General features: G+C 39.1%; 1 protein-coding gene across 2 annotated transcripts in view; it reads right to left on the bottom strand.

Annotated features, from left to right (window-relative positions):
* FBXL5 (F-box and leucine rich repeat protein 5) overlaps nt 1-13,968 on the bottom strand; it is a 56,295-nt gene that overhangs the window by 25,622 nt on the left and 16,705 nt on the right. For both annotated transcript variants that reach the window (XM_034770964.1, XM_034770963.1), the window contains exons 3-6: nt 11,979-12,074; nt 10,311-10,476; nt 6,646-6,828; nt 5,241-5,366 (exon numbers count right to left, since the gene is read on the bottom strand). In XM_034770964.1, the coding sequence (XP_034626855.1) occupies nt 5,241-5,366; nt 6,646-6,828; nt 10,311-10,476; nt 11,979-12,074 (571 nt within the window). The remainder of the gene's footprint in view (nt 1-5,240; nt 5,367-6,645; nt 6,829-10,310; nt 10,477-11,978; nt 12,075-13,968) is intronic.

Raw genomic sequence — 13,968 nt, 5'->3', positions numbered from 1 at the left:
GGACATGCACCAAGTCTGAAACCTAGACCATTTCTGCAGGTAAGTACGTCGTATGGAGGACTTTCTACTGTGTAACTGAACCTCTTGTAATACCTTTGTGCATGACATTTCTAGGTTCTGAAACTAAGTAGAAGCCATGCTTTGAGGCAGAGAATCTCCCTGTTGGCATGTAGGATACACCCTTCGGCTTGTGTGAGGTGGTGTGCAAAGGTCAGGAGAGAGATTGGCAGGCATGTCGCGAGCTGTGTCAGATAAGGGCACCTGGTCTGCTCCTGCTTGGCTGAGACAATCAGGATGACGTGAGCTCCATCCCTTTTTATTTTTAGCAGGACCTTCAGCAGAAGAGGAAATGGAGGAAAGGCGTAAAAAGAAGGTTCTTGTCACAGGGGAGAAGAAGAGCACCACCCAGAGAGTGCTGTTCCATCCTTCCCTGGAGCAGTAGCGTGGACACTTCTTGTTCTGGTAAGTGGTGAACAGGTCTATGGATAGTGTTGCCCATTGTATAAGTAGTCGTGGAGTACTGACAAGTGCATCTCTCGCTTGTGATCGTGCAGGAATTTGTGACTGAGGTTGTCCACTATCAAGTTCTGCATAGCCAGGAGGTAAATAGCAGGCAAAGTACTTTATGAGAGATGCACCAGTTCCATAGTCTCATTGCCCCCATGCACAGAGAGGGCGAGCTGCCCCCAGCCCTCCCAGCTACTACGGCTATGTTGTCTGTTAGGATCTTTGTATGTGATCCTGCGATCAGTGGGAGAAAATGGGCACAGACATGCTGACCGCTCTCAGTTTGAGAGATTGATGTGTAGAGACATCTCCGAAGGTGACCATTTGCCTTGCGTCGTGAGGCCATTTAAATGTATAACCTTCCCTAGGAGTGATGTGTTGTGGTAAGAACCAACAACGGTGACATGTGTGAAAAAGGGATCCCTGACACATTTGGCAGGTCCTTCCACCAGTTTAAGGAATTTTTGATCCTGGTGGGGAGTGACAGGGGTTCGTCCAGTCTGTAAACCAAACTGAACCATAATTGGAGGCATCACATGTGGAATCTGGAGTGTGGTATCACTGCCGTGCCTGCTGCCATGTGTCCCAAGAGTTGGAGGCAGAGTCTGGCCAGAATCTGGACTGTATTGAATGGCGTCTATGAGAAAAGCCAGGGACAGAAACCAGTGGGGAGGTAGGAGGGCTTTGGCCTGTATGGCATCTAGGTTGGCCCCAATGAATTCCAGGCATTGCACTGGGGTAAGCATTGACTTCTGGGTCTTGACCTGTAAACCCAGTTCTGTGAACAAGTGTATTGTAGTGCTGACAGCTTTGTGGGCCTCCTGGAGAGATCAGACTCTGAGCAGACAGTCATCTAGGTATGGGTAAATCACTATCCCTTGCGAGCATAAAAGTGAGTGGCTACCACTGATAGAACTTTGGAAAAATACTCTCAGGGCTGATGACAGCCCGAAGGGGAGGACTCTGTATTGATAATGGTCATGTCCCAGAGTGAACAGAGAAAAAGTCTGTGAGCTGGTAGGATCAAGATGTGAAAGTAGGCGTCCTGGAGGTTGAAGGCCAAAAACCAGTCTCCCTATTCCAATCTTGGAATGATAGTCAATAAGGTGACCATCTTGAACTCCTGGATCAAACCCCTAACCTATATCTGAGCTACTGAAGTCCTCAAATCGTGGTTTAAAGACTTCAAGGTGCAGAGAATCTTCCAGCAACTGACCCATGCCCCACGTGCAGAGGAAGGCGAAAAACCCACAGGGCCTCTGCCAATCTGCCCTGGAGGAAAATTCCTTCCCGACCCCAAATATGGCCATCAGCTAAACCCTGAGCATGTGGGCAAGACTCACCAGACAGACACCCAGGAAAGAATTCTCTGTAGTAACTCAGATCCCACCCCATCTAACATCCCATCACAGGCCATTGGGCATAATTACCACTAATAATCAAAGATCAATTAATTGCCAAAATTAGGCTATCCCATCCCCTCCATAAACTTATCAAGCTTAGTCTTGAAGCCAGATATGTCTTTTGCCTCCACTGCTCCCCTTGGAAGGCTGTCTCCAACCTCCCTTTCTTCTGGGAATTAGGAAGTAATGAGATTAGAACTCCTTGCTCACAGACACTGAGGTACTAGTTCTATGGCTCCTAACTGGAGGCGGCGATTTATCTCCTGTTGTCATAAACTCTCATGAGAAGGGTCCTGATGAGGGGGATGGGAAAGGGGGTTGTGGAGGGGCTATGGAGGTGAGGTGGGGAGTACCCAGATTGGACGATCTCTAAAACTCATCAGTCCGACATTATATGTTCCCAGGCAGCACAGAACATTGTATACCCATTCGGCCACCAATTGGCAATCACAGTCGGTTGTGTCAGTTGTGGAGAGTCATCTCCTGGTGCCTTGACCTGCCTGTCAAATGTGGTGTTTAGATGCAGGGAGTTGGAATGAGGTTTGCGGACCAGACAGTTTGCACTTCAGGAATTTCCTTTTCTTCCTCTGCATTTCGTAATGGTGTTGAGGCTGATACTGAGCCACGTATGGTCTGTGCTGAGATTGGAGACTAAAAGGCCTCTTTTGCCCCAGCGTATAGATTCCCAGTGACTTGAAGGTAGCCCTGGAACGGTAGCCCAAGGTATGAAGGGAGGCATCTTTTCAGCAAAGAGCTTCATCCCCTCAAAAGGAAGATCTTCCACCGTGGACTGCACCTCTTTCGGGAATCCCGACAAGTGGAGTCATGGATGCCCATCACACCACCACCATTGTGGAGATGGACCTAGCGGCTGTGTCGGTGGCATTAGGCCCAATTGTAGCTTTGTTTTTGCTACTAATTGTCCCTCTTGTATGATGCCTTTAAAGGGTTCCTGATGTGCCTCAGGTAATTTGTCAGTAAAGTCATTGAGTTTGTTATAATTTGTATAGTTATATTTGGTCGTGAGCACCTGCTAGTTGGCGACATAGAACTGCAAGATGGCAGAGGAATATGCCGTCCTGCCAAAGGGATCAAGGCGTTACTAGTCGCCGTCATATGGTGTAGCCTTGTACTGGTGCTGCTGAGGATACCGAGCAAAATAGAGATCATTTGTGGCTATCAATACTCTCATCACTTAGAGAACTTCCCCACTCTCTTCTTGGAGGACTTACAAGAGGAGTCCCCATTCCCAGCTTGTTTCTTTGACCCACTTCCCTTAGAAGTTGAACGTTATGGGGAAGACTCATGTCTGCCAGGAGCCTGAGGTCACAGAGCTGCCTCCAGGAAGATAATTTTCTGGTGGAGCTCTCTGTCCTTGCGGGATCTCAGCCAAGCTACTGGCTGAAGGTGCCCTTTTGCTGTATATGACCCTCACCAAGGCAGCAAATGGACTGGGTGCTCTTATCTGCAACGGATCGCCTCGTTGCAAGTGTGGCACTTCTTGGAACCCAGGGAGATGGGCATACCCCACTAAGGGGAACAGTCCCCTGGGGGGGAAAAAGGCCGGAAGATAAACAAAGGGATTTGGATGGTTTGTGGGTTTTTTAAGTTTTTTTGAAGGGTTGGAAAAACGAACAAAGAAATAACAACTAGAACTACAACTAGAACTGGGGAAAACCAATAGCAAACTGCAAACAGAAGAACTTAAACAGACTGCTAACAGCAGTGTCTCTAGCCAGGGCGGTTGAGAAGGAACTGAGGATGGTTAGCCCGCACGGGCTGGCTAGCCTCATGGTGCAACGTGAGAGAAAGCACATGTGCAGGCCCAAAGGACACTGCCACAATTTCTCTGATCACCAGCACAGGGACGCAGACACATTTACAATGGAGCACCCATAGGGACAGTACTCAAAGAACCACTAAGGTTTAAAACAGCTTCATATCTTGTGCCTAAAAGAATATGAATGTAAATGAAAAGTTTAACGTAACACGTTTAATGATGCACTTTAAAATTTGCTCAACTCTGGGAAGTAGGTTCCAGAGGTGTGGTTTTCTACTTGTCTAGCTGTCCTACAGAGATAAACGCCAGAAACCAACAAGAGCAACCAACCCAATAGAAAGCTATTACAACATTGCTCAGGAAGAAGGTGGTTTTTTTCAGATTCTGCACCATTTAGGGTTTTACAGGTTGCTACCAAAAATTCAAAACGTACACAGACACAAACTGGTAAAATTCAGAATACAGAGTGTTATTTGGTCATAATGGTCACCTCATTCCAAAGAATAACACAGCATTCTGTACTAGCTAAAGCTGCCAATTACTTTTTCCATTGGTAACTCTGCGTAGAAGATGTTGCAGTAATTAGTTACAAGTTACAAAGGCAAGGATCCTGGATGTGGTTTACAAAGAGACAAAATTGCAGCCTCTGGGCCAATAGTAAAGAAAGGAAAACTAGTGTGCATTTCTGAAGTCAACTGGGCATCCAAGAGCATCTTTATATCTAACAGGATTCTGAGACTAAAAACTTGAAAATAGCAACATACTTTTAAAGTCAGTTTTATCTTGGAACTCACATACCAATTGAACACACTCTACTGATTATGTCTTCAAGATGGGGAATTTCTGACAAACAGACCAGATTAAAAAAAAAAAAAAAAAACCTGGTCTTACCTTTCTCCAATGTTCAGCTCATGCTGAACTGAGTACGGAGCTGGAAATGGGATAGCCAAAACAGATATAGGAGCATAATTCATCCAAGCCTTAGTAACACAAATAAGGTAAGATGTTGTAACTATCATTAAATTGTGGACAAAGGAAGTTTGTGTGTGCTGTGTTTCGCAAACTTCACAGAGATTGAAATTATGAGACATTGGTTAGGGTGACTGCTTACTACTGCTTTGCTATAGTAAACAAAAGTGTGGTTGCCTAACAAAAAGTAGTACCATATTTGGAAACATTTTATCCATGTAATATGTACAGGACATTGACTAACTGCTCAAGAGTCAGTGCGCCTGTGTTCTTTTAATTATATTAGTTTAATCTTAATTCTGCAGTTGTTAGTTGAAACTGTCCAAATTCAAAGTATTTTCTGCTAGCCCAAGGTAAAAGTATACATTCCAGATTAAAATGTTTCTTCATTTATTCATAATTGTAATGTATGTACTAAAATCAATTAAGATAAACGGTTTTTAAAAAGGAAGTATCTACATTTGCCTCTGTATAAAATTATAGCTATATGATTACATCTACTGGGGGGTTTGGCATCTTCATCATGAAAAGCTGAAAAGGAACTATACATAGAAATTTATTCTAGATTAGATTTTGCCTACCAGATTCATCTATGTCAGCATCTTCATCCCATTCCTGAAAAGCACGACTTTCATCTTTTCTATTTTTCACCCACTCCTCATCAGGTTCAGTATCAAGGTCAGCTGCAGGACCACTGTACCAATCACCTACTCAGTCAAAAAAAGGAAATAAATGAAAAAGCACTGTAGGAAACATCTGATCTTTATAACTGAAAACTCCAGCAATTATGTGTTATATATTGGGGTACAATCCCATGATATAAGTAAAAGATTTTCTATTTTCTTCAACTGAAGTTGGTTTCGACTATTATATTATAAGCATCAGGAAATGTATATGTATTTAAAGTGAATGTTCAAAAGCTTTTAGAATTCCCTGAGACAATTTCAATATCTCCATTAGGTTAACTATTCTATTTCTTAATGAGGATTCTATTTTTCATATTTCCCCATGAGGGTCCAGTATGAAAATGCAAAGTAGGACTGAAATAATGGTCCTCCTCGTTGAAAAAATTTTGATTTCCTGTTTCTAAAATTCTATATCAAAATAAGTATATTTATATATACACAGTTCATTTAACAATTGGTGTAACCAATTAACGATTTACTAAGCAAAAAAACCTGCATGAAATATACAAATTTCCTTTCTAACATGAAATTCTCACAATTTATTGGTCATGTCACTTGGTAAGGAATTGATCAGTTTGGAATAAAAACACTTCCAACAGCTATAGCTCACGAGTTTTCAATTACACACTGCACACGTGACTCAGTTGTGTAGAAAACAAGCTTTTTCCAATGGACAACCAGTTGGATATGAAGTTTCTCTTACTAATTGTGGGGAAACAGTGACATGCCGATTGTAGCTCTCTGCAAAGGAACAGGGGTTTTGTTGCTTCTGTGGCTTGTACCCTTTATTGGAGTCTTACAATATGTAAAGAGCCTCTAAAGACTTTGTCTGTACAAGAAAAGCCTGCAACAAAAATATGAAATATTTCACTTTTACTATACAATTTCTCTGAATCCGCTGCAATAAGACTACTAAAGCAGCCACAATATCACCATTTAGAACACTATATACTAACCTTATTTCCGATTACTAAGATATATTACCAATTAACATAATTGTTAGATCATATACGGGTTAGCATATTACTGTTTCATTTAACTTGGGTCCATTCTTGTATATACTGTCTTTTCATGACTACCAAAAAATAAAACATTAAACTAAGCTTGTAGTTGTTCCCTCTATCAAAATCAACTTCTATCACATCAAATTAAACTGTGTAATGCCACCATGACCAAATGGAGCACCTACACTCAATTAATCTAGATTAGTTACACAAAATACTAATTTATTATATTTTGCAATCTCCAAAATCAGATCCCTGAAATGTTTTTAAAACAGCTGAAAAATTCAATCACCTACCTCTGGCCCAATGAACAGGGTAAAGGTGTTTCCAAAGAGATCCAGTTTTAACCAGTTGAGACCACTTAGTGCTTACTTGACTACATCGACACAACTCCTGAGGGTTAAGGTAACTGAAAATGGTCAGCATTACTTCAGGAGGAAGATGGGTAATATTTGTGGTATGCCCTGTCACTTCAGTTTCTGAAATATAAAACATGTGTGTTAATAAAGGGGGATCAGCGTATGTTTCTTCAGTTAAGTGATAATGGCTGGACTCATTTTTCCCAAGGTGATGCAATGATAAAATGCATTAAAAGCTAACATAAGAATACATTCAATTTGTTTGGTAATAAGAGCTAAAAGAATATTTCACATAAAAATATTCAGAAGGCATGGGGTGAGGGGGGCTGTTTTTTAACCATTCTATGTTATAAATGCCACTGAAGATCACAATAACTCAGTTGAACCCCTACCATTTCCTTTACAGATTATACAGCCTAATTTCCTTTCCAAAGTCTGGCCAAGAAAGGGATCTGGATGCTACTCAAGCCAGGTGGAATGGAAGCAATACTTTGTGGTAGTGAAAACTTATCGAAATAGGCAGAAGCAGGATTTGCACCTTTTAACAGCACGTATGCCTGTCTTTGCCAAAACACAAACCATGGCTGCTCCTGGATTCTCAGGATACTGTACTAAGCCACAAGGACTTTTCTCATCTGCAGCTAGCAAGAAAGCTGCAACTAGTCCTGTCCAATGGGGATCATGTTTTTATTACCTCCAAGCACTCAGCCTTCTTGACTGGGACAAGCTAACATAAGCACATCCTCTATGCTTCAAGCCTCAAATCTTTGCACTTGGCTCCCCATTCTCTTCTGGGTGCAACTAACTAGTGTAGGTAATACCTTTTTAAACTTCTGAGTGGCCAGGACTAACAAACAAGTAAGTGTCTTACAAAGTGCTCTAAAGCACAGGTATCATATTTTGTTTTTAGTTTCTGTTCATTGCTAGCAAACAATCAGTAGCTTTAATACGCCTCATTATGGGTGAATTTATGTAAAGTATTGTTTAAAATAATTTGTACATAACCACTAGCTGCTACAAAATAAATATATAGAGAAATAGTTTCTACTGGCTGGGTAAGGTCTGTGGAATTTCTGTAAGTAGTGGTGTGAAAAATTCAATCAGTAAGGAATCAGATTTTTAAAATGAACATTCATAACAAAGAAAGACTATGAGAAGTGGTACAAATGATTTGAAGGCTAAATAGGTGTCTTTTTTCCTTCTACTCCTTAGCTCGTCAGAAAGGGAAGGTGATACTCACCTTAAATAGGTCTTTCAGACACCAGAACCATAGAGGCAATGCTATTCTTTCCCATTACATCAAAAGAATAAGATTTTCTCCAAAGGTAAGTGTGTTATAATGGAGTCCAGAAAGCGTGCTTCCAGAATGTGAGAAGAGTGAATTCTCATAGACCAGATTCAAAAACAGTTCAACTACCTTACCATTCTGAGTATCAGTGACGCTAGTTTGTTACGAAAGAAAAAGTCAAAAGTGTTTTTTCCAGTAGTCGGTGACTTGCTTCCAGAGACCGGAAGCAGGCTACAACTTCTGAACCTTATGGATTCTTACACATCAGGATCAAGCCCAGTCTCAGGTTGTATCCCAGATTTCTAATTAAGTAAGCACAGCAATAGTACCCTCAATTCATGATGTTGGCTTGCAAACATTTAGCAACCGCTTGAATATACTGTATTTCATTTAATACTGAATAGGAATGCATATGTTTTCTTATCTGGACAACTGGTCAACCAAAGACATTGCTATGGAAGTGATCCACGGAACTGATCAATTCACCACAGGAATTGCTGGTGTCATCGAAGTTAGGCTTTTCTAACTTGACATTCATATTCTACAAGCTACTCAAATTTCCAACTTGTTCCCATAAAACAATTTGTGTATCTAGAAGACATTCTTGATGTGGCTAAGATCAAAGCCTCCCATAAAGACTGCACAATAAGGGAGATCACCCTGCAGGGTTCCACATTTAGTATCTTGGTTCCCTTTGGGAATACCAATTTATTTGTATGCCTGGAGCTGAGCTTCAAGCCTGAAGTGCATACAAGACTTCAGACAAATGGTATCCCAGAAAACTGTCAAAAGGAAAATCAAACCATGATGTTTTACATGACTTTTCAGAGAGAGGCAAAGTCTCTCTTCCTGTGTTGAGAAGCCTCCGAAATAAGTGCAGGACAAGACAGGGAATTTGTCCAACAAAATGTCCTGCTTGCCATTTCTCTGGCAGGAAAGGAAAATGCAATCATGCACAGGTTCACTTGATTAACAAACACCTTAAATGAGGCATTCAGCAAATCTTCCTCAGATGAAATATATATATTTTGCTTTATTTCAAAAGAAAGTAGCAGTGCACAAGAAACAGACATCAGTGATGGATACTTTCTCCATTTTTTAAAATGGGTGGAATTTATATGCTTCCTTCAAAAAAAAAAAAAATCACATACCTTCACATATGCTTCCCTCACAAAACCACTTTGATACCAAACCTGACTAAACTCTGGACAGAAGAGTTGTAGAAGTCTTACTAACTGAGTGGGAATTTGGGGATAGAGATGGCAGGAGCTAATTCCAGCAGGCTGTGTCCGCCATATCAGATTGGTCAGAGACCAAGATGTATTTTGCATTCTGATACATGATTTTATTCTCTGTCAGCTTGGCCTACAAAGTAGAAATTGATCAGTTTAGTGGTGCAAAGGAAGTCTCAAATCTTGTCACTGTTTGGATTACAGTCTTCAATTCAAGTTTGTTAGATTTTCATGAACAGACTGAAGTTGGAACAGTACCTCTTTATCCTTGGTAGTCAGTTTCATGAGGGTGTGCTGTATTTACTATCCCATTACAATATTCCTGATGTTGTGGAACACCACAAGCCTCCCACTAAGCTGACTAGGCCACCTTTTCAGCTATGAGTATTTTTTACATTGAAAATTTTATTAATGCTCCAACATTCAGATTAAACGAGCAACAGGCCCTTATCAAGTGAATCATCCTATACTAAGTTTCATAAATGAAAAGCAAGATGGTGTTTCAGAATTGTCCAAATTTCATTCTAAAAGTGAGGATGAAGTTTCACTTTATTCAGTCATTCATCTTGCAGAAACATTTTTCCGACCCTTTCCTTCCCTGCTTATCTTCCCCTTCTGGCTCCTTGAACAAGGAAGGCCAAGGGGGAGTTCTATTACGGGATATTGCCAGCTGACTTAACTCTTCTGCTCTGTTGAGGATATCAACTGAGAAACCTCCAGACCCTGCCTTCAGGTAGTGAAGGCAGGATCTGGAAACAGAAAATACAATCTGAAATTGAAGCATGAAATTAAAAGTTAAACACCAGACTCTGCATGTTTGCTATAATTTGGACAAAGCATTGCTGGGGGAAGAACGAGATATGCTTGAATACACACCCACATTGAAACTTCTAAAAATCTATAACAGCAATATTCTTCCCAACATATCACTGCAATTTTGAAAAAAAGACACCATTTTCTAACAAATAAAAACCATGTAAAAGCATTCAAAAATGTACAGTGACAACTCTTCACTGGAGTGATTTTAGTGGATTATACCTGCAAATTTAAAATTGCATTTGGTTTAATTAAAAATGGTTCACCTTGATCTGTTTTCTCATCCACAGAGCTCTTCCGCTGATTCCAAATGCTAAGACCTCTAACAAGTTCTGCAGCTTCCTTCTGTGAGCAGTGTTGATCAATAACTTTCTTTTTAATATCCTTCAATTCTTCGTAAGTAAAATATTCCATCAACATGGGCTGAAAAACCTAAACCAATAAATGCCAGTTATCCACAGCCAAAAAAAACCCACACTGCTGCCACAATGTGTTTAAAATGATATATATAACTTTTGTAACTCCTGTTGTAAACATTCAATTAGAAAAGGCGCAACATGATGCATAGTAATGAATGCCAGGTGAGGAATCTGAAATTCCTGAATTCTAATCCCAAATCTGCAAACAGCTGATTGCATGGCCTTGGGCAAGTAAAATCATTGTGGGCTTGTCTAAATTTAAAATGCTACAGTGGTACCATTATAGTGCTTCAGTGTAGACAACTACCTACTTCCACAGGAGGGGTTCTCCCATCAGTGCAGGTAATCCACCTCCTCAAGAGGCAGCAGTTAAATCGGTGGAAGAATTCTTCTGTGGATCTTGTGCTGTCTACATGGGGATTTAGGCCAGCTTAACTACATTGCGCAAGGGTGTGAATTTTTCACACTCCTGAATGACATAGCTGGGTTGGCCTAAATTTCTAGTGTAATTTCTTCAGTTTCCCTATATATGAAATAGAGCTAAGAATATGTGTTTAACTCAGAAAATATTATTTAGTGTCTTCTATGTGAGGATCTTAAGTATTATTATTAATAATGCAGGAGAGGTCTTCTCTCTTGAGCAGATTTGGAAGGCTTTACTCTCTCCAAGGATGTTTCCCAATTTTTAGAAACACACAAAACAGAATCAGACTGGCAATACCAGTCTGTATATGTCAAATATATGCAGCGGCTTGAGAGAAGCTGTTTAATCATGGGCCACTGGTTTATAACATCAAACATTTTTTGGTTTTGCTTTTAACGTTTGTAGATCTTTGGCCAGTTTTACTAGATCTTCTTTTAGAGAAGCTATTTTAAAATAATCGGACATTATGTTTAAAATTTAAGAAAAATACACATTGTATGAAATAATATTCTCAATACATTTAAAGGTATTCCTTAAGAAAAAAAAGTTATATTTTTTTTTTTAAACACAGAAAGAATGCATTCCTACCACAGTCGTGGTATGAATATCTAGAAAAACTGTCAAATTAAAATGGTCCATATACATTATTCACTATTAACCATAATTTTATACTGAAAGTTTAAATTATAGAACAAACTGTTCAAATATCTTTAAAATTCCACGTTCCATATACTAGTGAAGCTCAGAGGTAACCTATACATCAAATCAGCAATAAAATAAAAAGTAAGTGTGCCTTGAACTTCTATAGTAGATGTCATATTCACTCAGTGTAAATACTTCTTATCAAAAAGGCTAGTCATGCCAAAATCACTTGACTTTCACTATACCTGGAATTTAAATTATTTAATAAATATTAGAGAGACAAAATGAGAGAAGTAATACATTTTATTGGACCAACTTCTATTGGTAAAAGAGACAAGTTTTCAAGCTTACACAGACCTCTTCTTCGGTTCTCAGGACCCGAAGACCAGCAGTTCCAAACATTCAGAGAAGAAAACTGGTTTAGCTTTAAAGAGATAAGTTCTACATACCTCCTCCTCCTCTTTCATATGAGGAAGGAAATCCCTGGTGAAGGCTTCCAACCTCTCTTTCAGCTGTTTAGCATAGTTTAGCTGTTCATATTCATTCTGAAAAGAAAAAGTATGATTTAACCTGAAAAGCTCTCCATAGGGTTTAAGAACTGAAATGTATATCCATGTCTCCCATAGCTCTCAAGATACAACCACTTCTGGAAAGGCAGAGTTAATTTTTAGAACATACAAAAAATGGTTAAACTTTTAGTATAGAGATCATTAGCATATTTCTTACTCTCATAGATGTCTTCCGCACTAGAAAAGTTGTAGTTTATTTCTTCTGTTACAATCTAAAACGCACTGTGTCATTAATCAGAAACAGCAGAACCTTGCTAACCCCAGGTCTACAAATCCTAAAGAACAGACAACATTTCTCAGAGATGCTATATGTTCATATTAACAATGTAATTATTTAAAAAAATATATATATAGTACACTATGCTATGAAGTACCACAAATAAAACAAAACCACATTAGTCAACATAATGAAGTATATTCTGTGATGAAGCATCCTTGGTTTATTTTTTAATCTTGTTTGTTCACTTCTTTGTTATTTCACATCAATAATTCATAATAGGTCAATAATCCATCGCTAGTCAAATTAACAAATACTATATTATTGTAATTCTAGTCTACTTTGTCATCACATATGAATTATCTGACTTCTACTCTAAAGTAATTGCAAGGTTTACATGTAAGTATTAAGATTGTTGTAGATTAAAACCTACCAATCAGCCACACCAAAAAAGTGTAAAGTAATAAATTTAATATAAGTAATTTAAATGTGTTCTCTGGGAAATGCTGCATAAGTTATATACTAGCTTAGCTTTGTATTTTAAATATATAAACGCTACATGAATTAACCTAATATCTCAGTTAAATAACAACTTGTAGTTTCTAACTAAATGCGCCATATAAAAACTTACTTTGAAACAGTCAGTTTTTAAAATAAATACTTTACTTTAAACGTTGTGACTTATTTGCTAACTGACCTTTCTCAACTATGAATGTTACCCTTTCTGTATTCCTGTAATAAGAATCTGGCCCTGGAGTCTGTCCAGATTGTGACAGAAGGAAATTCTTTACAGTGAATTTTGCAATAGTACAGGAAGGAGGCGGTAACACAACCTTGTATCATCAAAAATATATGTGTGTGTGTGTGTGTGTGTGTGTGTGTGTGTGTGTGTGTACGTACACACACAGTTTGGTGTTTTTTTCCTGTGTTGAAAAAAAAAAAAAGTAAACAATACAAGGCTAATATCTTTATTCTGTTGAGCTACAATACCCAATAGGTGGACTGAGAAATTTCCAGTACTGTGTATGATAGCCAATATCAGTAATGTGGTCATGGGCTCAGATACAAAAAAAAAACTAATGCAGGAGAGGAAACATGCTGAAATCTTAATTTTTACACTTTTCTTAAAACTGATTTCTACAAACAAATGTATCTATTCAAAGTTAACATAACAATACTGCAGAGAAAAACACAAGTGCAGTCCAACCTGTTTAATTCAAAGCAGATCAAATAGCTCTAGCAAAGTATTTACCAAAATTGTCCCAAAATTCCCGTTTCTCTTTTTAGGTTAGTTTTCTACATAAGAAGCCAGTAAAAATTGATGACAATATCTGAGAAGCAAGAAGATGAAGATGGGGGTTGGTTGTTAAATGGTTATTTCCTTATTTTGTCATGTCAGTTTCAGCAAATTGTTTCCAAAATGTCAGGCTAGATTCACAAAACTGTGGTGGTCCCCTCAGACCCAGTGGTTAGGACACTCGCCTGGGATGTGGGAGACTCAGGTTTAAACCTCCATCCTGAAGCAGGGATTTGAAGCCAGGTTTACAACATCCCAGGTTAATTCCCTAGCCACCAGACTATTGACTATTCTGGGTAGGGCCTTCAGTGTCTCCCCTGTAGAAACCATTCCACTCTGTATAAACAATCATTCAC

Source organism: Trachemys scripta, chromosome 5 (assembly GCF_013100865.1).
Source record: "Trachemys scripta elegans isolate TJP31775 chromosome 5, CAS_Tse_1.0, whole genome shotgun sequence".
Classification (NCBI taxonomy): Eukaryota; Metazoa; Chordata; order Testudines; family Emydidae; genus Trachemys; species Trachemys scripta.
This window is presented reverse-complemented; position numbering and strand designations above follow the sequence as displayed.